This window comes from Manis pentadactyla, chromosome 11, assembly GCF_030020395.1.
Source record: "Manis pentadactyla isolate mManPen7 chromosome 11, mManPen7.hap1, whole genome shotgun sequence".
Lineage (NCBI taxonomy): Eukaryota > Metazoa > Chordata > Mammalia > Pholidota > Manidae > Manis > Manis pentadactyla.
In genome coordinates, this window is record NC_080029.1 from 92,496,500 (window position 1) to 92,521,563 (window position 25,064).

The 25,064-nt window shown below is 37.6% G+C and overlaps 1 protein-coding gene across 8 annotated transcripts in view; it reads left to right on the forward strand.

Annotated features, from left to right (window-relative positions):
- The window catches only part of TMEM62 (transmembrane protein 62), a 41,309-nt gene extending 16,257 nt beyond the window's left edge, over window positions 1-25,052 (forward strand). For 5 of the 8 annotated variants that reach the window (XM_036923679.2, XM_036923683.2, XM_036923684.2 and 2 more), the window contains 6 exons: window positions 11,117-11,276; window positions 15,181-15,294; window positions 17,165-17,249; window positions 19,888-19,992; window positions 21,775-21,893; window positions 24,206-25,052. In XM_036923679.2, the coding sequence (XP_036779574.2) occupies window positions 11,117-11,276; window positions 15,181-15,294; window positions 17,165-17,249; window positions 19,888-19,992; window positions 21,775-21,893; window positions 24,206-24,532 (910 nt within the window). In that variant the 3' untranslated portion in view covers window positions 24,533-25,052. The remainder of the gene's footprint in view (window positions 1-11,116; window positions 11,277-15,180; window positions 15,295-17,164; window positions 17,250-19,887; window positions 19,993-21,774; window positions 21,894-24,205) is intronic. The other 3 variants (XM_036923680.2, XM_036923686.2, XM_036923681.2) reach the window with 2 other exon arrangements.
- Window positions 25,053-25,064: the final 12 nt, after the last annotated feature.

Below are 25,064 nucleotides of genomic sequence, written 5' to 3' on the forward strand. Positions count from 1 at the left end.
GTTTGAAAAAGTTAGCTTTTTACTTCTTTGCATATTTATGCCCTGTGGCTTCTATGCCCAGCATTTGTCTTGAGGTATCTTTACCACTTGGAAGAATTATGATACTCGGTAAATTTGATATGAGGCACGAATTCTATTTAAGGGTTGTAATTAGGAAGGAAGAAGAAAAGCTATAGAAGTAGCAGGCGGAAGAAAACATGGGAAGATTGATTATTTCTTTGACATATCTTCTTGTAGAGTAACTTCAGCATGTATAGGTTTTAAGGTACTACTTAAATTGCACACACACATTAACATAATAGGAGTATAGTTACATAACCAAAGCATATCTGTAATTACCAGCCATCTGCAGTGAAACCAAGAAAACCAGTTAGGCACCTTAGGCATTTGTGAAAACTTATCTATGATATGGTGGATATTGTCCAACTGAACTAGAACAGTCTGAGAGAAATCAGACAAATTAAAACAACCCATTCCTGGGGACTGTTCACATGCCATATGTTCTTTTAACAGTAAATAGTTTTTAGTTGTAAGACTTTGGAGCGCTACAATTTGCACTTCTCCAAATTCTTGGTTGAGTTCCAACAGTATAGATCCAGTCCAATTTTGTTGTTTTACTGTATGCACAGGCCAGCTTAGATATCTCCTTCCTCATTCCCATGGCAAGTCCAGGAACTGGTGGGATGAGTGCATCTACAGCTGTAGCAGTGCGTGGATCTTTGTTGGGGTTTTTTGATGATCATCTTCTGGCATGAGTCTTCCAGAGAGTGCAGATGTTGGAAGTTCTTTTTCATATCGTATCTTAGTTCATTTTCGGGGTAGCCCAATTAGGCTTTGATCCTCTGTATAAACACAAACAGACCCTTTGCCTACACTTTTATATGCCCTTTATACCCTTGTGTAGAACTCGTTGGAGGTTACCACACAGGAACTGCCCTTTTTTTTTTTTTTTTTTTGCTATCACTAATCTACACTTACATGACGAATATTATGTTTACTAGGCTCTCCCCTATACCAGGTCTCCCCTATAAACCCCTTTACAGTCACTGTCCATCAGCATAGCAAAATGTTGTAGAATCACTACTTGCCTTCTCTGTGTTGTACAGCCCTCCCTTTTCTCCTACCCCCCCATGCATGTTAATCTTAATACCCCCCTACTTCTCCCCCCCTTATCCCTCCCTACCCACCCATCCTCCCCAGTCCCTTTCCCTTTGGTACCTGTTAGTCCATTCTTGAGTTCTGTGATTCTGCTGCTGTTTTGTTCCTTCAGTTTTTCCTTTGTTCTTATATTCCACAGATAAGTGAAATCATTTGGTATTTCTCTTTCTCCGCTTGGCTTGTTTCACTGAGCATAATACCCTCCAGCTCCATCCATGTTGCTGCAAATGATTGGATTTGCCCTTTTCTTATAGCTGAGTAGTATTCCATTGTGTATATGTACCACATCTTCTTTATCCATTCATCTATTGATGGACATTTAGATTGCTTCCAATTCTTGGCTATTGTAAATAGTGCTGCGATAAACATAGGGGTGCATCTGTCTTTCTCAAACTTGATTGCTGCATTCTTAGGGTAAATTCCTAGGAGTGCAATTCCTGGGTCAAATGGTAAGTCTGTTTTGAGCATTTTGATGTACCTCCATACTGCTTTCCACAATGGTTGAACTAACTTACATTCCCACCAGCAGTGTAGGAGGGTTCCCCTTTCTCCACAGCCTCGCCAACATTTGTTGTTGTTTGTCTTTTGGATGGCAGCCATCCTTACTGGTGTGAGGTGATACCTCATTGTAGTTTTAATTTGCATTTCTCTGATAATTAGCGATGTGGAGCATCTTTTCATGTGTCTGTTGGCCATCTGTATTTCTTTTTTGGAGAACTGTCTGTTCAGTTCCTCTGCCCATTTTTTAATTGGGTTATTTGTTTTTTGTTTGTTGAGGCGTGAGAGCTCCTTATATATTCTGGACGTCAAGCCTTTATCGGATGTGTCATTTTCAAATATATTCTCCCATACTGTAGGTATCCTTCTTGTTCTATTGATGGTGTCTTTTGCTGTACAGAAGCTTTTCAGCTTAATATAGTCCCACTTACTCATTTTTGCTGTTGTTTTCCTTGCCCGGGGAGATATGTTCAAGAAGAGGTCACTCATGTTTATGTCTAAGAGGTTTTCGCCTATGTTTTCTTCCAAGAGTTTAATGGTTTCATGGCTTACATTCAGGTCTTTGATCCATTTTGAGTTTACTTTTGTATATGGGGTTAGACAATGGTCCAGTTTCATTCTCCTACATGTAGCTGTCCAGTTTTGCCAGCACCACCTGTTGAAGAGACTGTCATTTCCCCATTGTATGTCCATGGCTCCTTTATCAAATATTAATTGACCGTATATGTCTGGGTTAATGTCTGGATTCTCTAGTCTGTTCCATTGGTCTGTGGCTCTGCTCTTGTGCCAGTACCAAATTGTCTTGATTACTATGGCTTTATAGTAGAGCTTGAAGTTGGGGAGTGAGATCCCCCCTACTTTATTCTTCTTTCTCAGGATTGCTTTGGCTATTCGGGGTCTTTGGTGTTTCCATATGAATTTTTGAATTATTTGTTCCAGTTCATTGAAGAATGTTGCTGGTAGTTTCATAGGGATTGCATCAAATCTGTATATTGCTTTGGGCAGGATGGCCATTTTAACGATATTAATTCTTCCTAGCCACGAGCATGGGATGAGTTTCCATCTGTTAGTGTCCCCTTTAATTTCTCTTAAGAGTGACTTGTAGTTTTCAGAGTATAAGTCTTTCACTTCTTTGGTTAGGTTTATTCCTAGGTATTTTATTTTTTTTGATGCAATTGTGAATGGAGTTGTTTTCCTGATTTCTCTCTCTGTTGGTTCATTGTTAGTATATAGGAAAGCCACAGATTTCTGTGTGTTGATTTTGTATCCTGCAACTTTGCTGTATTCCGATATCAGTTCTAGTAATTTTGGGGTGGAGTCTTTAGGGTTTTTTATGTACAGTATCATGTCATCTGCAAATAGTGACAGTTTAACTTCTTCTTTACCAATCTGGATTCCTTGTATTTCTTTATTTTGTCTGATTGCCGTGGCTAGGACCTCCAGTACTATGTTAAATAACAGTGGAGAGAGTGGGCATCCCTGTCTAGTTCCCGATCTCAGAGGAAATGCTTTCAGCTTCTCGCTGTTCAATATAATGTTGGCTGTGGGTTTATCATAGATGGCCTTTATTATGTTGAGGTACTTGCCCTCTATTCCCATTTTGCTGAGAGTTTTTAACATGAATGGATGTTGAACTTTGTCAAATGCTTTTTCAGCATCTATGGAGATGATCATGTGGTTTTTGTCTTTCTTTTTGTTGATGTGGTGGATGATGTTGATGGACTTTCGAATGTTGTACCATCCTTGCATCCCTGGGATGAATCCCACTTGGTCATGGTGTATGATCCTTTTGATGTATTTTTGAATTCGGTTTGCTAATATTTTGTTGAGTAGTTTTGCATCTACGTTCATCAGGGATATTGGTCTGTAGTTTTCTTTTTTGGTGGGGTCTTTGCCTGGTTTTGGTATTAGGGTGATGTTAGCTTCATAGAATGAGTTTGGGAGTATCCCCTCCTCCTCTATTTTTTGGAAAACTTTAAGGAGAATGGTTATTATGTCTTCCCTGTATGTCTGATAAAATTCCGAGGTAAATCCATCTGGCCCGGGGGTTTTGTTCTTTGGTAGTTTTTTGATTACCACTTCAATTTCGTTGCTGGTAATTGGTCTGTTTAGATTTTCTGTTTCTTCCTGGGTCAATCTTGGAAGATTATATTTTTCTAGGAAGTTGTCCATTTCTCCTAGGTTTCCCAGCTTGTTAGCATATAGGTTTTCATAGTATTCTCCAATAATTCTTTGCATTTCCGTGGGGTCCGTCGTGATTTTTCCTTTCTCGTTTCTGATACTGTTGATTTGTGTTGATTCTCTTTTCTTCTTAATAAGTCTGGCTAGAGGCTTATCTATTTTGTTTATTTTCTCGAAGAACCAGCTCTTGGTTTCATTGATTTTTGCTATTGTTTTATTCTTCTCAATTTTATTGATTTCTTCTCTGATCTTTATTATGTCCCTCCTTCTGCTGACCTTAGGCCTCATCTGTTCTTCTTTTTCCAATTTCGATAATTGTGACATTAGACCATTCATTTGGGATTGCTCTTCCTTTTTTAAATATGCTTGGATTGCTATATACTTTCCTCTTAAGACTGCTTTTGCTGTGTCCCACAGAAGTTGGGGCTTAGTGTTGTTGTTGTCATTTGTTTCCATATATTGCTGGATCTCCATTTTGATTTGGTCATTGATCCATTGATTATTTAGGAGCGTGTTGTTAAGCCTCCATGTGTTTGTGAGCCTCTTTGCTTTCTTTGTACAGTTTATTTCTAGTTTTATGCCTTTGTGGTCTGAAAAGTTGGTTGGTAGGATTTCAATCTTTTGGAATTTTCTGAGGCTCTTTTTGTGGCCTAGTATGTGGTCTATTCTGGAGAATGTTCCATGTGCACTTGAGAAGAATGTATATCCCGCTGCTTTTGGATGTAGAGTTCTATAGATGTCTATTAGGTCCATCTGCTCTACTGTGTTGTTCAGTGCTTCCGTGTCCTTACTTATTTTCTGCCCAGTGGATCTATCCTTTGGGGTGAGTGGTGTGTTGAAGTCTCCTAGAATGAATGCATTGCAGTCTATATCCCCCTTTAGTTCTGTTAGTATTTGTTTCACATATGCTGGTGCTCCTGTGTTGGGTGCATATATATTTAGAATGGTTATATCCTCTTGTTTGACTGAGCCCTTTATCATTATGTAGTGTCCTTCTTTATCTCTTGTTACTTTCTTTGTTTTGAAGTCTATTTTGTCTGATATTAGTACTGCAACCCCTGCTTTCTTCTCACTGTTGTTTGCTTGAAATATGTTTTTCCATCCCTTGACTTTTAGTCTGTACATGTCTTTGGGTTTGAGGTGAGTTTCTTGTAAGCAGCATATAGATGGGTCTTGCTTTTTTATCCATTCTGTTACTCTGTGTCTTTTGATTGGTGCATTCAACCCATTAACATTTAGGGTGACTATTGAAAGATATGTACTTATTGCCATTGCAGGCTTTAAATTCGTGGTTACCAAAGGTTCAAGGTTAGCCTCTTTAGTATCTTACTGCCTAACTTAGTTCGCTTATTGAGCTGTTATATACACTGTCTGGAGATTCTTTTCTTCTCTCCCTTCTTGTTCCTCCTCCTCGATTCTTCATATGTTGGGTGTTTTGTGCTGTGCTCTTTCTAGGAGTGCTCCCATCTAGAGCAGTCCCTGTAAGATGTTCTGTAGAGGTGGTTTGTGGAAAGCAAATTCCCTCAGCTTTTGTTTGTCTGGGAATTGTTTAATCCCACCGTCATATTTGAATGATAGTCGTGCTGGATACAGTATCCTTGGTTCAAGGCCCTTCTGTTTCATTGTATTAAATATATCATGCCATTCTCTTCTGGCCTGTAGGGTTTCTGTTGAGAAATCTGACGTTAGCCTGATGGGTTTCCCTTTATAGGTGACCTTTTTCTCTCTAGCTGCCTTTAACACTCTTTCCTTGTCCTTGATCTTTGCCATTTTAATTATTATGTGTCTTGGTGTTGCCCTTCTTGGATCCTTTCTGTTGGGGGTTCTGTGTATTTCCGTGGTCTGTTCGATTACTTCCTCCCCCAGTGTGGGGAAGTTTTCAGCAATTATTTCTTCTAAGATACTTTCCATCTCTTTGCCTCTCTCTTCTTCTTCTGGGACCCCTATAATACGGATATTGCTCCTTTTAGATTGGTCACACAGTTCTCTTAATATTGTTTCATTCCTGGAGATCCTTTTGTCTCTCTCTATGTCAGCTTCTATGCGTTCCTGTTCTCTGATTTCAATTCCATCAATGGCCTCTTGCATTCTATCCATTCTACTTATAAACCCTTCCAGAGTTTGTTTCATTTCTGCGATCTCCTTTCTGGCATCTGTGATCTCTTTCCGGACTTCATCCCATTTTTCTTGCGTATTTCTCTGCATCTCTGTCAGCATGTTTATGATTCTTATTTTGAATTCTTTGTCAGGAAGACTGGTTAGGTCTGTCTCCTTCTCTGGTGTTGTCTCTGTGATCTTTGTCTGCCTGTAGCTTTGCCTTTTCATGGTGATAGGAATAGTCTGCAGAACTAGGACGAGTGACGGCTGGAAGGACTTCCTTTCTTGTTGGTTTGTGGCCCTCCTCTCCTGGGAGAACAGCGGCCTCTAGTGGCTTGTGCTGCGCAGCTGCGCGCAGACAGGGCTTCTGCTTCCTGCCCGGCTGCTATGGAGTTAATCTCCGCTGTTGCTGTGGGCGTGGCCTGGCTCGGGCAGCTACTCCAAAATGGTGGAGTCGCGTTGGAGCAGGAGCTGCTGGGAGGCTATTTATCTCCGTAAGGGGCCTCCCTGCTCCCTGCAGCCCAGGGGTTAGGGTGCCCTGAGATCCCGGGTTCCCTACCTCTGGATTAAGTGACCCGCCCTGCCCCTTTAAGACTTCCAAAAAGCACCCGCCAAAACAAAACAACGACCACAAAAAAAAACAAGAAAAAAAATTTTTTTAATTAAAAAAAAAAAAAAAATTTTTAATTAAAAAAAGGTGGTCGTTCGTTTTTCTTTATTCTCCGGTGCCAGCCTCAGGCCTCTGCTCACCGGTCTTTCTGCCCTGTTTCCCTAATATTGGGGTCCCTGTCCCTTTAAGACTTCCAAAAAGCGCTCGCTAAAACAAAGCAGCAAAAAAGCAAAAAAAAAAAAAATGGTTGCGCGCTTTTCTTATGTCCTCTGGCGCCCAGCCTCCAGTGCCTGCTCACTGTTCTTGCTGCCCTGTTTTCCCAGTATCGAGGGCCCTGCACTCTGGCCCGGATGGCTGGGGCTGGGTGTTCGGCAGCCCTGGGCTCCGTCTCCCTCCCGCTCTGCCTGCTCTTCTCCCGCTGGGAGCTGGGGGGAGGGGCGCTCGGCTCCCGCGGGGCCGGGGCTTGTATCTTACCCCCTTCGCGAGGCGCTGGGTTCTCTCAGGTGTGGATGTGGTCTGGATATTGTCCTGTGTCCTCTGGTCTTTATTCTAGGAAGGGTTGTCTTTGTTATATTTTCATAGATATATGTTGTTTTGGGAGGAGATTTCCACTGCTCTACTCACGCCGCCATCTTCCGCCCCCTCTCAATTTCCTTCCTTTTTAAGATTGAATAATATTCATTTTATGTGTATACCACATTTCATTTATCTATTCATCCACTGATTGACATTTTTCTTGTACCTTTTGGCAACTGTGAATAATGCAGCTCTGAACATGGGTGTATAAATATTATCCACATCCCTGCTTTCAGTTCTTTTGGGTGTATATCTAGAAGTGGAATTGCTGTATCATATGGTAATTCTAAGTTTAATCTTTTGAGGAATTGCCATACTGTTTTCCATAGCGGCTGCACCATTTTACATTCCCACCAGCAGTACATAAGTTACCCAATTACTTTTTTTTTTTATCATTAATCTATAATTACATGAAGAGCATTATGTTTACTAGGCTCTCCTCTTCACCAAATCCCCCCCACAAACCCCATTACAGTCACTGTCCATCAGCGTAGCAAGATGTTGTAGAATCACTACTTTCCCTGTGTTGCACAGCCCTCCCCTTTCCCCCACCCCCAACATTATACATGCTAATCATAACACCCCCTTCTTCCCCACCCTTATCCCTCCCTACCCTCCCATTCTCCCCAGTCCCTTTCCCTTTGGTAACTGTTAGTCCCTTCTTGGGTTCTGTGATTCTGCTGCTGTTTTGTTCCTTCAGTTATTCCTTTGTTCTTATATTCCGCATACGAGTGAAATCATTTGGTACTTGTCTTTCTCCACCTGGCTTATTTCACTGAGCACAATACCCTCTAGCTCCATCCATTTTGTTGCAAATGGTAGGATTTGTTTTCTTCTTATGGCTGAATCATATTCCATTGTGTATATGTACCACATCTTCTTTATCCATTCATCTACTGATGGACACTTAGGTTGCTTCCATTTCTTGGCTATTGTAAATAGTGCTGCGATAAACATAGGGGTGCATCTGTCTTTTTCAAACTGGGCTGCTGCATTCTTAGGGTAAATTCCTAGAAGTGGAATTCTTGGGTCAAATGGTAATTCTATTTTGAGCATTTTGAGGAACCTCCATACTGCTTTCCACAATGGTTGAACTAGTTTACATTCCCACCAGCAGTGTAGGAGGGTTCCCCTTTCTCCACAACCTCACCAACATTTGTTGTTGTTTGTCTTTTGGATGGTAGCCATCCTTACTGGTGTGAGGTGATATCTCATTGTGGTTTTAATTTGCATTTCTCTGATAACTAGCGATGTGGAGCATCTTTTTGTGTGTCTGTTGGCCATCTGAGTTTCTTCTGTTCAGCTACTCTGCCCATTTTTTAATTGGATTATTTGCTTTTTGTTTGTTGAGGTGTGTGAGCTCTTTATATATTTTGGATGTCAAGCCTTTATCGGATCTGTCATTTACGAATATATTCTCCCATACTGTAGGGTACCTTTTTGTTCTGTTGATGGTGCCCTTTGCTGTACAGAAGCTTTTCAGCTTGATGTAGTCCCACTTGTTCATTTTTGCTTTTGTTTTCATTGCCCGGGGAGATACATTCATGAAGAAGTCGCTAATGTTTATGTCCAAGAGATTTTTGCCTATGTTTTTTTCTAGGAATTTTATGGTGTCATGACTTACATTCAGGTCTTTGATCCATTTCGAATTTACTTTTGTGTATGGGGTTAGACAGTGATCCAGTTTCATTCTCTTACATATAGCTGTCCAGTTTTGCCAGCACCATCTGTTAAAGAGATTGTCATTTCCCCATTGTATGTCCATGGCTCCTTTATCATATATTAATTGACCATATATGTTTGGGTTAATGTCTGGAGTCTCTAATCTGTTCCACTGGTCTGTGGCTCTGTTCTTTTGCCAGTACCAAATTGTCTTGATTACTATGGCTTTGTAGTAGAGCTTAAAGTTGGGGAGTGAGATTCCCCCCACTTTATTCTTCTTCCTCAGGACTGCTTTGGCTATTTGGGGTCTTTGGTGTTTTAATATGAAGTTTTGAACTATTTGTTCTAGTTCGTTGAAGAATGTTGTTGGTAATTTGATAGGGATTGCATCAAATCTGTATATTGCTTTGGGCAGGATGGTCATTTTGACGATATTAATTCTTCCTAGCCAAGAGCATGGGATGAGTTTCCATTTGTTAGTGTCCTCTTTAATTTCTCTTAAGAGTGTCTTATAGTTTTCAGGGTATAGGTCTTTCACTTCTTTGGTTAGGTTTATTCCTAAGTGTTTTATTCTTTTTGATGCAATTGTGAATGGGATTGTTTTCCTGATTTCTCTTTCTATTGGTTCATTGTTAGTGTATAGGAAAGCCACAGATTTCTGTGTGTTAATTTTGTATCCTGCAACTTTGCTGTATTCTGATATCAGTTCTAGTAGTTTTGGAGTGGAGTCTTTAGGGTTTTTTATGTACAATATCATGTCATCTGCAAATAGTGACAGTTTAACTTCCTCTTTACCAATCTAGATTCCTTGTATTTCTTTGTTTTGTCTAATTGCCGTGGTTAGGACCTCCAGTACTATGTTAAATAACCGTGGGGAGAGTGGGCACCCCTGTCCTGTTCCCGATCTCAGAGGAAAAGCTTTCAGCTTCTCGTTCAGTATGATGTTAGCTGTGGGTTTATCATATATGGCCTTTATTATGTTGAGGTACTTGCCCTGTTTACCCATTTTGCTGAGAGTTTTTATCATGAATGGATGTTGAATTTTGTCAAATGCTTTTTCAGCATCTATAGAGATGATCATGTGGTTTTTGTCCTTCTTTTTGTTGATGTGGTGGATGATGTTGATGGATTTTCGAATGTTGTACCATCCTTGCATCTGTGGGATGAATCTCACTTGGTCGTGGTGTATGATCCTTTTGATACATTTTTGAATTCGGTTTGCTAATATTTTATTGAGTATTTTTGCATCTACGTTCATCAGGGATATTGGTCTGTAATTTTCTTTTTTGGTGGGGTCTTTGCCTGGTTTTGGTATTAGGGTTATTTTGTCTTCATAGAATGAGTTTGGGAGTATTCCCTCCTCTTCTGTTTTTTGGAAAACTTTAAGGAGAATGGGTATTATGTCTTCTCTGTATGTCTGATAAAATTCTGAGGTAAATCCATCTCATCCGGGGGTTTTGTTCTTGTATAGTTTTTTGATTACTGCTTCAATTTCTTTGCTTGTAATTGGTTTGTTTAACTTTCGTGTTTCTTCCTTGGTCAGTCTTGGAAGGTTGTATTTTTCTAGGAAGTTGTCCATTTCTTCTAGGTTTTCCAGCTTGTTAGCATATAGGTTTTCATAGCCCAATTACTTTTTAAAACATACTAATTTACAATGTTACCAGGTAATATAAATGCCAATTTCAGAGAATTCTTATCATTAGATATTGTATTTTAAAAAGATTTACTAATTAATTCTGGAAAAAGTGGTATCAAGGTGTTTTATTTTTTTGATCACTAGTAAAGTGGAAAATACATCTCTCAATCAGGTTTTTTGATAGGAGCTGGATTTCAAATTTAGATGTTATATTCTCTGAAAGGACATGGTAGCCTTAGCTCTGTTTTTGACATTGCTTCTTCTAGGCAGGTATGCTGGGAACCAAATGAGTAGATGGTACAATTGACAGACTGGCTAAAGATGTCTAACCTACATTCTTTTACCTTGAGAAAAACCAGAACTTCAGAAGTTTCTTCAGAAAGAACTTTGAACTTATTCCAGCATGATTTGTCAAAAGAAAATTGATTTTACTTTCTAAAAACTAAAAGAACAGTTTCTAATTTCTCACCAGTTCAAGTTTGCTGAATTACACAACTCCAAAAGCCACCATTCATAAAGAAATTAGATCATATGAATAGGGGTTATATGAATAATGGTTATATGAACTGTTGCACCATGTGATGGTTCTCCCTGTACTTACATCTTTTCAGATTATTCTCCTCTATAAAAAGGGTTATTCTTTATAAAAACAATGACAAATGCCTAAAATCATGCATTTATGTATGCTTTCATTTTAGAATCTTGGCCTTTTCCCTATCTTCCATTACTTCTGTCACAGTTAAGATTGATGGAGTTCATTTAGGGCAAGCTGTTCATTTGTCTGGTCCTATTTTCATACTGAAGTGGAACCCAAGAAACTATGGTAATAGGACACATGACATAGAAGTCACCGTCCAGGTAAGTTAGTGATTTTCAACTTGCTATATAAATGACTAGGCTGTAACCACACTGAACTCTAATTTGGGTTTTTTTCAGTCAATTGATAAAGATGAAACTAAGTTAATTAATAATTTGCAAACACTGCATTTAATATCTGAAAATGGACATTCAGGAATATTTCCACTGGTAGACTAAAAACTGGGCAGAGGAGAACATGAGTGTGCAACTATTGGAATCCGTCTTTTCTTTTCTTTTGACTTTGGCCAGTCTTTTAATAATGAGAGCAAATTCCCCAATATACCCAAAGAATAAGGATACATAAAAATATGTATTTATGTGTTCATGCCTTTGATCACTATCTCCAAGTATAGGAAAATTCTATTGCTATTTTGAAATCTCTAGGGTAGAGAATTTTCAATGCATTAAAAGATTTTTTTGTTTGGGGAGTATGTATTGGTAGCATAAGCCATGACAGTCTGCCTGTCCCTATTCTGATTCAGCTTGGGGGCATTTCATTTATCTGCCAGAGTAAAAAGTGATCATCATTACCAAAATAGAGCAGTTTGATCAACATTATGAAACTCTTCAGGGGACAGACTGTGCTCAGAAATTAGTTTCTGGGAAAAGAAAATCTTGTTGATTTCTACAACTCTATGATTTGATGACAGTTTTTAACCATTTAAATCTTCCACTGTTAAGTCTTAGCTTGAAGATTACCAAATAATCCTTCAGAAAACATTGTAATTTTTTTATTATCTTTTGTGTGTAAGTCACAGAGAAGGATTTTAAGCAGGAAGGAGCTATTCACTGAGCTCCTTCTAAGGAGATGCCAGACTCTTAGAATTTTTTACTTAATCCATTTAACAATCCTAAATGGGTAGTTTTATCCCCAGTTCGTAGATGAGGAAACAAGAGAAAACACTTTGCAATGCTAGCCATCTTTGCAGTGCTCTGCCTGGGAGGTAGAAGAGACTCTCAGGGAGGGTGTGGAAGGAGGGATGTCTGAGGATAAACTCTTAATAAGTCTTTCATGTTAGAAGTTGGATCATTTTAAAAGAGCTTGAAGGTATACCAGTGCACCTAGAATAAATTATTCCCTGTCATTACAGTCATGGGGAAGAAGTAGGAGCAGCAGCAGGAGACCTGTTCACTGTAGGAATGGGGAACTGCAAATCCTTTGATTGCTTCAGAACCCCAACTTCTGTAGTTTTCTGAAGAAAAATACATAGCTCACATTCCTTGAAACATTTCTGGCTGCTTAGTTGGATCCTTAGTGAAAATGTGAAATCACATGGACTTTTTACAATGTTTGACATTTCTTATAACATTATTGAGGTATAGTTTAATTATAGAAAACCCTACATACTTAAAGAGTACAGTTTGGTGAGTTTTGATGTACATCCTTGAAACCATTGCTATAGTCAGTAAAATACATCATCCTCAGAAGTTTCCTTGTGCTCTTTTGCAGTTGCCTTCCTCCTACCCTCATTTCCTAAATGTATCTAACTTTAAAAAATTAGTTTACTGAATATTAAATAGGGAACCTGGTCCCCTCATTCATCAATGGTAAAGTTCTGTTTTTTTTTAAGTATGGTGCACTGTAGATAAGTCTGAGAGAAAAATCTATGAGAGAAGACATCAATTTATTTATCTTATATTTTACCTACTCACTGTAGTATTGAATGTCTGTAGGATCTAGGCAGCCTATTAGCATAGGCCTTTATATAGTTCTTGGTGTGGTTCCTGAACTAGCAGCACCAACTCACCTGGAAACTTGTAAGAAATGCAAACTGTCAGCTCCCTTCCCAAATCTGTGAATCAGAAACTCTGGAGATGGGACCCAGCAGTCTGTTACAACAGTCCTTTTAGGTGAGTCTCGCACACTAAACTTTGAGAACCTGAACTTTAGATTATTGTACCTACTTTGCCAGTTTAAAGAGTAGACTCTAGAACTAGAACTGTATTTCAAAATTAAAGCAAATCTCTGCCTGAAAACAGGAACTTATAACTTAATATTTTGAACAATAAAAGCTTGATAAATACCAGTAAAAGTTTTTTTTTCTATTTTTAAACATTTTTATCATGGGAAATTAGAAAAATATATGAAAGAGATAATGAGATAATACTAAAAAGAATCCCATGTATCCATCAGCCAACTTCAATAGTTATCAACTCAAGACAATCTTGTTTCATCTATACCCCTCCACTTCTCCCGAACCATGATATCGTTTCATCAAACGATAAGATTTTTAAAAAGTAACTGTAATCCCATATCATACCTGAAAAATTAACTATAATTCCTTAATATCAAACTATCCAGCTAGTGTTAAGTTTTCCCAATTTGTCATATATATATATATACACATACACTATATATGTGTCAGTATATGTTGTATTTGGGTGGTTCAAATCAGAATCTAAATAAGACCCAAATATTGCATTTAGCTGATTTGTCTCTTCAGTCTCCTTCTTCCTTCTCCCTGCCACCCCTTTTTTCCCCTTGCAATTTACTTGCTTTGGAAACTGCATCTTTTATCCTGTAGAGTTTTCTATATTCTGTATTTCTGCCATTTACATCCATGTGTTATCATTTAGCATGTTTCTCCACCCACTCTAGTTTCTGTAACTGCAGTTAGACTTAGAGATTGCATCAGATTTAAATCTGTTTGGTTTTTTTGGCAAGAATACTTCATTTGGTGTTTTATGCATTTATCAGAAGCTTGTAATATCTGGTTGTCTTTCTTTTAGTAATGTTAAGGTCAATCAGCATATTCAGGTATTGGTAACCTTATCCAGTGATGTGCTGGTAAATATTTAACAGCCAGCTTGGGCCAGGTTTGAAGGGGGGACCCTAATTTGTAGCATTTCCATGATTTATACCAATTTCCATAGTATAAATATTCCTACCATAGCTGGTTGTAAGCTGTCAACACATCAGTTGGCCTGTAAAATTCCTGCAAATTTAACATTTGGCCCTTGTGGGCCTGTCAAGCCAGCTCCAGCACACTGCTAGCATATCCCTCCATTCATTATGAAGTACCTAATCAGCTTTTCACTGAAGGATTTCTAGCAGCTATTGATGATCTTGGCCTAGATCCATTGTTTCATTAGAGTAATAAAATGGTGATATTCAAATTGCTACTCCTTATTATAGGAGTATTAATTAAAATAGTCCTATAAAGAAGAGATTTCCCTCATCTATTTGGTACCCAGATATAGAGATCATACAGGAAAGACAGGATAAATTCTTAATTCTTCCCCCACTCCCCTTTTCTAAGCAAATTTTCAGGTAACAAGTTGCTTCTCTAGTATCTGACAAAGGTAGCCAAATGAGTCTCTTATTTTTAGTTTCATTATGACTTCAAAGTTTTTAAAAAACGCATTTCAGTCTACTGCATTTATTCATTTTGATGCTCAGTGGGAGCCTCTTCAAGCTGCCAGTAAGCCCTTTTATACAATCCCAGTATCTTTGTGAGTTTTCTTGCTTTAGGGGATGAAGATATTCCAAGGTCTTCTTGTGCATTTCTTACTCAAGAACTGGAATTAGCTATTTCCTCAAAAGAACACTGATTCCTTAGAGTGAGAAATTTAATTTTGAGACCACAATCTGGGCACTAGCTAACTAGCTCATTGATAGCGAGTTTGCTACTATTTTTATGCCTTTTCAGTGGGAAGAGGGAAATATAGATTTTTTTTTTAAGGGAAAATACATTGTGAATACATGTTGATATGTCTAGTTCAAATCTAGAATTACAGGGTATAAAAGAAGTTCTATTTAAAGTGCTTATAGGAACAATCAAAAGCAAATGAAAAAAATGTAGCTACTGAAATGAGAGACTAAAGTTATTGGGAACTTAGTCTTGGAATGTTATACATATTTAAATGTGCGTGAGAGTTACTTCTCTGCTGTGCTTATAACTAGGATTCTGCTGGAAGAACTAAGACTGTTTACCACATATTCTTTGCTCAAGAGGATATTTATCTCAGATTTGATCCCCTGGCATCATTTATTCTCCTTACTGACCATTGCACTGTGGTGAGTAAATTCAGTTAAATGCTATGTGTGTTTTTTATTAGATTTGGTAGGTCCAAAGTCAAATAATATAATCATGTGATGAGAAAGATGAACCTTACAAAATTAAAAGTTTAGTTTTTTGTGTAGAAGAATGAAATATTTTTAAGTTGATTTGTATTAAAAGAAGCACATAAAATGGACAAGTAATACCCATCTTGGGTATTAACCTTGTTCTAACCAATACCATAATACCAGGGTGTAACTGAGGGAATTATAGGGACTGTGCTAAATTGTATTAAGGATCTTTTTGAAAATAGTATTTCTTTCTATATAAATAAAACATGTTTAATATAGAAAATTTGGAAAATTTAGAAATAAAATCAGCCACACAGTGCATTTTTTATCACACTAATTTTAATAACCATTGTATTTCTCATTATGACACCCTGTTTTTCTCTCATATACATTGTATATGAGTTTTTAATATAATATGGTAATATACTTTTTATTCTCTTTTGCTGTCTCTTTTTCTGCTAAGGAATATGTTTTGCTATTTTTCTCATATCAGTATATATTATTTTATAACATGATGTTTATTGGGTGCATTATATTGTCATAGATAGACCATTTCTCTACTATTGGATATTTCCACTTTTTCCCTTTACTATACAAATACTGCTTGCAATTAAATTTTTTGTATATATTAGTTTTTTGGGGATAAATTACTAGAAGTGAATTGTTGGATCAAAGAATAGACACATTATTCTATATACTTTGTTATACAATTACACAAATTGTTTATTATATTCATTGTTTTTGATCTATTCTCCCTCATTCAAATATAAGCCTCTTAAGGGCAGGGATCATTGTGTGGTATGTCTAACACAGAATAGGCCCTAAAATAAATATTTCTTGAATGAATAAATGTTTTGTTTTTGTTTTTGTTTTAATATGCAGTGTCAAGTTTTCTTCCAGAAGTGCTGTGGCAATCTATACTCTATTTCCCTCAGATCTCACCTATCCTGGGTATCTACATAAAATACAGAAAAGATAAACACTGCAGTGTTGAGAAGAAAATTTTTATGTCCTTTAATTTCACCTCCCATAGATAGCTTTAGTGTGTTTCCTCACAGACTTAAAATGTGAATTGATTATTTTAATTTATTACTTGTGCGATTGAGCTTTTAAAAAATTTGACAAGTGGGCATTTGTATTTCATTTTTATAAGTTTTTCTGTGTGTCATTTATTTTTCTTTTGGGGATTTTGAATAGTCACCTAGATCAGGCTTTGGAAACTTTGCTGTACTTATGAACCACCTGGGAATATTAGTAAGAGACAGATTCTGATTTAGTAGGCTGAGATGAGGCCTGAGATTCTACATTCCTAACAGGCTCAAGGTAATGCAAGTGGTGATCTGGGGCTCCCTACTTTGAGAAACAAGAACCTAGATTCCATGTCTCTTTACTGTGAGTTAATCTCCAAGTGAATGACTTCTTAATGGAGAAAGCAAAAGAAAATGCAATCTCTGTTCACTCAACCTACAGTGTACTGTGTACTGTTTTTCTTTACTCTTACACAACTTGAAAGAAAACTAATTATACCTCTCCTAGTATAATAAGTGTAGACTATTTTAATTTTATCACATTATGTCACTGTATAAAATTACTTAGTTTCAACAGTCTGAGTATCCAACTTCTGAAAGAGTAATGCTGAGGCAACTTATAGTTTTCTTTTTTGGTGGATCAAATGTTTGATTCTCTCTGTTCATATATTTTTCTTATATAGTCATTTCTGGTAATGATGTCATTTCCATTTTTGTTAATGAGGCCATTTAAAAAACCTTAACTGAAGTTGTACCCGTGTTTCACATTACCATCCATTTCTCTTCAGGCTCGGGTCCTTTTTGTGATGATTGCACTGATCCAGCTCACCATTCTCATTATTTTTAGGTATCAAGGATATCCAGAGCATGAAGGTTAGTATGGTTCCTTTTATTGTTAGAAGACATTATTTTAAACTATCCCATAATGTCCTCACTATTATCATGTGATAAATAACAATATAAATTGTTTTGGTCTGAGCTCTGTGAGGTCCTTCAAACTATCATACCTTTTCCACAATACTCTATCTTTAAAAAAAAAATCAATTTTTTGCTGCTACGTGGCAGTAAAATGAGGCTTGACAAAAAAGGGGGGAATCACAATATAGCTTAAAATGTCCAAACATCTCTGCTACATATTAAAGATCTTCCACAATCTGATTAACTTATTTAGCTAGCTGTGCCTTCAACCAGGTACCTGTATTTCAGCCTAGATAATTTTTCAGTGTTCTCTGCATATACCATGCTCATTTTTGCTTCTGTGCTTTTGTTCAGGCTATTATCTCTACTTAAATTATTTTTCAAACTTGCATAAGTCTTAGCTTCCTTTAGGCCTCACCTCAAACCCTCTTTTTCCATACAGTCTTATTCTGTCAGTCCAGGTCTTAATGAGCTCTTGCTTCCCTGAATCTCTATAGTCCTTCCTGATGATTAATTTTATACTTAATTAGCCAGTCACCTTGCTTCATGTAACCACTTTAAGTGTATATACATATTCTCCTCAACCAGGTCATAAGTTCCTTAATATAGAAGTTCTTGTTTTCTCCTTTTCTGTTTCCCACAGCACCTGGCACTGAGTTTGTTCAGAATAGACAATAAATACTTGTTGAATTAAGTTTTTCTTATCCCTTCCTGACTTGAATGAAATCCCTGGGATCAGGGACTGATTGCGGGGTAGGGGAGAACTGTATTAATGATTGAACAGTAAAATGGTTAATTGAATAGGTAGTGTACACATCTTACTGAATGTTTTACTGCCTATGTATATATATTTGTATGTATTTTAAAGTTCTATGGAAAAAGTTGAAGAAGCATTATTGCATACATATATTTTCCTGCACAAAGTGTAAATAAGTAAATGTTTGAGGGAAAGCCCCAGCCTCATTTTGTGAGGATACCAATATCTTTGTGTAGTTATTTAAAGTTTACAACATATTTTTACCTATGTTACCTCACTTAATTCTTATAATAATTTGGGAAGTAGGTACTATTGTCCTAAACTAAGGTCTCGAGAGATTATGTAGATTGTCCAAATTCTCATAGCAAACAGGAAGCAGCAGGGAGATCAGAACCCGAATTTGATCCCAGGTCAGTTCTTTTGTTTAAACACTTCTCAACTTTGACTATGCTTTAGAATCTCCTAGGGAACTTTTAAAATCTCAGTGTCTACACAGCACCCTAGACCAATTATGTCAGAACCTCTAGGGGTAGGACCTAAGTATCAGTATTCTTTAAAGTTCCCCAGATGATTCCAGGGTGCAGTCAAGGCTGAGAAGCAGTTATGTCTAAAGTAATAATCCTCAGAACTTGCTTCTTAGAATCTCCTGGGTTGCTGTCTAAGCTCCCCTTCTCCCCTGGGGCCAATTAAATCAGAATCTCTGGAAAGTGACACCCGAGCATGAGTATTTGCTAAATGTTCTCCCCAAATAATTCTAATGTGCAGCCACATTGAGAATCATTGCTTAAAGTTTAAAGCACAGCTGACTCTAAGGCTAAAGGATTATTTATTAGTAATAAATAATAATTATTAAAGGTGGATATGTAGAGTAATACCTTGAGAAGTACCACACTAGAATAAGAAAGAAGAGAAGAATGAGTAGCAAGTATGTAACACACAAAGTGAGAAAGGTCACATATTATCAGACTTTGTATGAAAGTAACTGTTAGCAGGCTCAACAATGTTTTAAGTAGAAAACGAAGATGCTGCGTATTAGGAAAGACATATTATTTAACTTATATCAGGCTGTGTTTCATCGGGACTAGTCCTTTAAATAGTTTCACCTCTAGTGTTGCTCAGTGTGCATGAGCTTCCTATCATAGTCTTTTGCTGCCTGGTTTATGATCAGCCACATGCATGAGTGAAGTGGCTAGCTGGGGTTGAGCATTTGTGATACTTTAGTCTGTGGCCACAGAATGTAGCTTCTCTGTGTGAAGCCTGTATGCGTGGGTTTTTTGGCACTGTATTTTAAGAGATGTTAATTTGGAGAGCCTTAGGGATCACTCTCAATTGGAGTAAGGGGATAGCTGTGAGTTAAGGGCTGTATCACATATGGGGAAGGAATATTTGGACAGAAACTCATACTTAAGATTGGACTGGAAAAATTTTGATATTTCTTTGATATACCTTTGTTATGTCTTAGAAGTTTGTACATTTGGATACTATATCCCATAAAAGACAGAGACTTGATCGTCCTTTGAGTATGACACTGTATTTCAAACCTACATGAAGATAAAGTAATAGTCCTCTGGCAGGTTTCAGTCATTGAAAAAATATGTGTGTGCCTGTGTCTCAACCACACCATTGCTTTGAACTTTCTACCCTCTGCAATTCTAAGTGAACTGCCTTACCAGGATTCCTGCCAACTTCTGAATTTAAAGTGGCATCATCTGTATAGTTACCATATAACAGAAGATTTGCTGAATATATAAATTCCCATGGAAGTCTTCTAAAAAATGTTATAAAGAAATTAAACTTTGCATGTGTTCACTGATTTTTCAAATTTATTCTGTTTAGGACCTCCAAGATTTATACAGTTGACCTCATTTTCCCTTCATGTCTTGAGCAAAATAAACATCTTCTACTATTCTGTGTTGTTGCTGACCCTATATACAGTGCTGGGTAAGTTAATTAGGAAACCTGAGACTTCAGCACATTCTCCCAAATAATATATTGAGAATTTTGACAAGAGTCATTAAAGCTCTTGGTTACTTAATGAACAGTACATGGCTATTTTCCTGAGTCATTTCCTGGGATATGGTCTTGGGAAACGAAAGTTATTTCCTAACATACTTAAAGGTCATTTAATTGACACCAACTCAAGAAGCTGAGATCAGAATTAGTATTTGTGTAGAAACCTAGTAGAAGATAGAAGTTCAACTTACATGCCATCTCTTCAGAGCAGCCTTCTTTGACTGTCTTCAAGTTTTATCCTCTATTTCATAATACCTTTTATTTCCTTCATTACTTTATCAAAATTTATGATTATCTTCTGTGTTTATTATCTCTCTCTTCATTAATATCCATTGATGTCTTGTCTGTCTTGTGCACCTTAAATGCCCAGTGCTACACACAATGCCTAATGTGGTTCAGTTAATATTTACTAATGTGTGGCTCCTAAAAGCTCAGCTCAGACAAGAGAAAAACTGACTTGCGCAGTGAGTTCAGAGCTTTTCTGTTGTATTAATTATTATACTCAATACGGACTAACTTAGCCAATTATGGAAGCAGAAAGCACTGCAAGTCTCTCTTTATAGCTATTCACTAATGTTCCGTAGTAACTAAAAGTCAGTTAGGAGTAGATTCACCTGTTGCTTAGTCTTTGTTTTATACTTTTATTCCACTGCTGGACTTTTCTTTGCTCATTAGTAACTCCCACCAGAGAACAGAAGTAGTTAAATAAAAAAAATATGACGCTTTACAATTCTATATAACAAGCTATGGCAGATTGGCTTTTGGAGGTCAGTTTCCTTGTTATAAGATAGGTCAAAGCTGCTTTAGACACTTTTCTTAACACTAGGAGACAAAGCAAGTGATTTGGTTTCTGGCTGTAAAAAAAAAAAAAACATTAAAAGGGCAGAGGTTGTCCCATTTTTAAAAGTTGAAATTTTCAGGGAAAATATTTTTTCAGACTCATATGTATCTAATGGAGTTTATATATCTCTGAGAAAATCACCTATGACTTTTTTAATGGGAACTCTTATCAGTAAATGATAGTATTTGCATTTTGAGAAAGTCTGACAATTCCTTAATCACTCCTGACAGTATTATAATTCCAGAAACCTATACACTGAGAAGGGGCAGTAATAAATAGGAAGGAGAGAATAATCATTCTGGCATTCAAGAAAACTTAAAGAAGCAAGTTAGACTTTGTACATGCTAACCTATAGTATTTAGTTGATGTACAAAATAATGACTGTGTTAGCAAGGAAAGGTCATAATACATTCATTAATAAGAAAGAGGAAGTACATTTTAGAAAGAGTAAAGTGGTTGAAGTTTTATTGCTTAAAAGAGTAAATCTCAGCTATGTGGAAAATTAACATCTGTGGAATACCTCTTTGCTTCTTTAAGGGGCTATTGATGCATTGACATTGTTATTGCAACAGAATCTTCTAAAGTTTGTGAATGTATTCCAATCTGGTTTTGGGATTTATTCCAGGTACAGCATATACTCCGACAGTTGTATAATCAGAGAAATATGAAACAAAGGAACAAATGGTTGGTTAGCTAGGACATCAAGTGCAACACAGAGATCAGCAAAAAAGAAAAGCTATGCAAATAAAATTGCTTATAGATGGCTAGCCTTGTATTTCTTCATTATTCCTGTAAGTGCACCGTATGATGTATGTAATTAGAGTCATAGTTATTTCATCTTCTCCTTTCCTGTCCATTGTCTCTTTCAGGACCATGGTTTGTTGGTGAAATCACTGAAGGCAAATTTGGATGCTGCTTTTCCTTTGGGATCCTTGTTGATGGACATTTCCTACAAGGCAGCCTAACATTTATAGTTGGAATTCTTCAGGTAAGAAGACAGAAGTGGAATTTAAGAACATCTTGGCCTTGTTAGACTTCCTACATAACAGTTATGAATTAAATCCAAAGTCCCAAATTAAACACTGTAGATCATGTTTCCTAACTTAGTGGCAGGGCAGTATTTAATATCTGGTATTATGTTTGCTTTTAGAGTGCTTCCTAACTCTTCCACCACTCTTTTGTTAAGAGGTGAAAGAGGTTTTTGGTTTTTTTTGTTTCAGTTCTTTATTGATAAAAAAAATGAAATAGGGGATTTCTGGTAGAAAAAATGACAGACTTCTGAGAAAGCCAAATTGATTATGATCATGAAGAAGGAAGACATTTCAGAGGGATGAAAGGAAAAATAAGCACACAGGAAAAGTGGGCCATTTAACCAATGGAAGCTGCACTGGGCAAGAACGAGACTTGGGCCTTCTAGTGAAATCTTAGCAGCAGAATCTTCTAAAGTTTATGAATGTATTCAGTCTGGTTCTGGGGTTTATTGTTTTGGGAAAACACAGATACATTAGATTTACATGTGGGTTAAGATTCCATTAAAAGAAACACAGAAACAAAACCCTAACCTGTAGCAGGTCTCTATAAATAGGTTTGAAAAGTATTTACCTAGTAATTTCTTTTTTTTACTCACCTAATGGCACTAATGGACCAAAATGTGAGGTTTGATCTGAAGTTTTGGAAGAGATCCAAAAACATTGTTCAAAATGAGTTCACAACTTCGTAACGGCAGTACAACGTGTTGAGCAGGATCAGAGACAGACAGATAGAGGGAAGACCTCTGACTAGCAAACACTGACCAGAGGTTCGAACATTCTCTGAATAAGCGGTATTTTATATCTAAGTTCTGGGTCCAGTTTAGTTTTCTGTTACGTAGATGAAAGCTGTCTCTCAGGAGTACTCTTATACCAATTAAAACATGAGCCTTACCAAAAGGTGGGTTTATATTAATATTTTAATAAATAGTACACTAATAATGAATTTTATGTATCATCCAAGCCCATTACTCACAAATCTGTAACTGACTAGACGTCTTCATGTGCCTATATATCGAACTGCCATTTCACAACTTCCTTTAGATATTTAACAGGCATCTCATTATTAAGTCCCTAATAGGACCTTTATTTCTATCCCAAACCTGTTTCTCCCTCTCGTTTTTTCCAATTTTAATAAATGGTTCCATACATCGTATTCCTCTAGGATGTACCTTTAATTCTTCCCCTTCCCTCATACCCTACATTTAATGCATCAGCAAGTAGTACCTTGTTTGATCTCCAGTAATATCTTGAATCCACCAGTTCTCTCCATCTCTGTTACCACCACCCTAATCTAGGTTATTTCTTACCTGAGCTACTGCAGTAACCCCCAGACTGGTCGTCCTAGTGCTACTCTTGTCTTCCCACTGTCAGTGTGTCATAGAGCATCCACTGTGGTCCTTTTAAAACCTTTATCAGTTCACTCACTTCTCAGCTTAAAATCCTTTAAGCAGAGCAGTGACGTAATCTGGGTCCTGCTGACTGTCCCAATTTCCACCTGGCTTATCATGTTCCAGGCCCACTGACCTCTCCCACCTCTGGGCTTTTCATTTGTTTCTTCTGCTTGGAATGCAGTTCCTTCACTGACTCATTCCTGTCCCTCAGGCCTCAGAGAATTCATCTCCCAGTTACTCTCTAGTGACGCAGCTCTTTGCTTCATTGAATTTATCGCAATTTGTAATGACTTTTTTGTGTATTTTCTTATCTCTCTTCTCCTTGTTAGAATGTAAGCTCTATGATGCATCTTTTCTGACTTGTTCACCAGTGTTTCCTAGCCTAGAGCCTAGCACAGTGCCTGCCACATAATAGGTGCTCAGTAGTTATTTGGTGAATGAATGAATGAATCATACAGCAGCTAAATTTGGATCATAACTTAAATTGTCTAGTTTGTATTCCAGTACTCATCATGCTACTTCAAACAAAAATAGAGATTAATACCCAAGTCCCCCCTCACTCTACCAAAAAAAAGTACGTGTTTGTGTGTGTATAAATATATATACATACATCCAGTTCATTTCTACCTTAAACATTATTGAGGGCTTCTACCTAAATGAAATACCTGTCTTTAAGATAAACAAAAGGATATGGCAAATACACAATTAACTACAAGTCAGCTGTTGCGTTATAAGCATGTGTGACTGAAGCATAAAGTATCAGTCCCCAGAGTAAAAAGCCACATATTCTCAGGAGCTGGCAAGAATGTGTTAATGAGACCCTACCCTTCCAAGGTCTTTCCAGTAAGCTAACGGTTCTGCTCTGCTCCTTTTCCCAGCTGGTGTTTTTTAACATCCCCTTGACGGCTTACCTGTGTTGGAGCTTGCTGCAGCGGAGTTTTGGTCACAGTTTCAGTTCTCATCTCCATCAAGGAAAATGCTTGAAAATTATACCTGTTCACCTACTTATGTTGCTACTCTACATCTGGCAGATGTATTCTTGCTACTTCCTTCATATGACATATGGCACTGTAGCTTTTTTATTCTCCCCTTTAAGGACCTGGTTGACACTGCTAACACCCGTTATCATTCGTTGTGTGTGGACACTGAACTCCAGTGAGCTTGGAACCTTCGTAGCGCAGTTAAAAAGCCGCTTAAGCCCCTGAAGGCCATGTCTCGCTATCACCTCTATAGCCCAGGCCTCTGTCCCAGCAGGAGGCGGAGGGCCAGTATTGGTGGACAAGCTTCAGGGAGCTGCTGCTGTTTGGACACCGGGAGTTGGGGGACTCCCACTACTGATTTCTGCAGAATGGACTACAGAAAAGTCTCTAAATAATGCCGTGATTCCTTCTTTCCCCCAAGAAAGCAAAGGGTTGATTGACTTTTGTGAAGAGAAAGCGCTAACCTAGGATATCCACAGGGTAGGCGCTGGGTGTGTATATGGGAGTATCTCTCTGGTCGTGTGTTTTTTAGGAATACCTCTTGGAAAGTACCTACCACAGTATCTGGGACTCTGCAACCGTTAAGGGTGCCACTTTAGGGACAGGGAACCAGTGCAAACTTGGGTCCTTCCTGCCCTATTGAGATAATAGCTCCCAGTCCTATTACCCGGCGTGTTTATGGGCGCTGTGCTTCCTTAGTCGGGGGTGTTTTCAACTAATCAAATAAATTATGAGTAAAGCGTGACTGGTGTCCGTG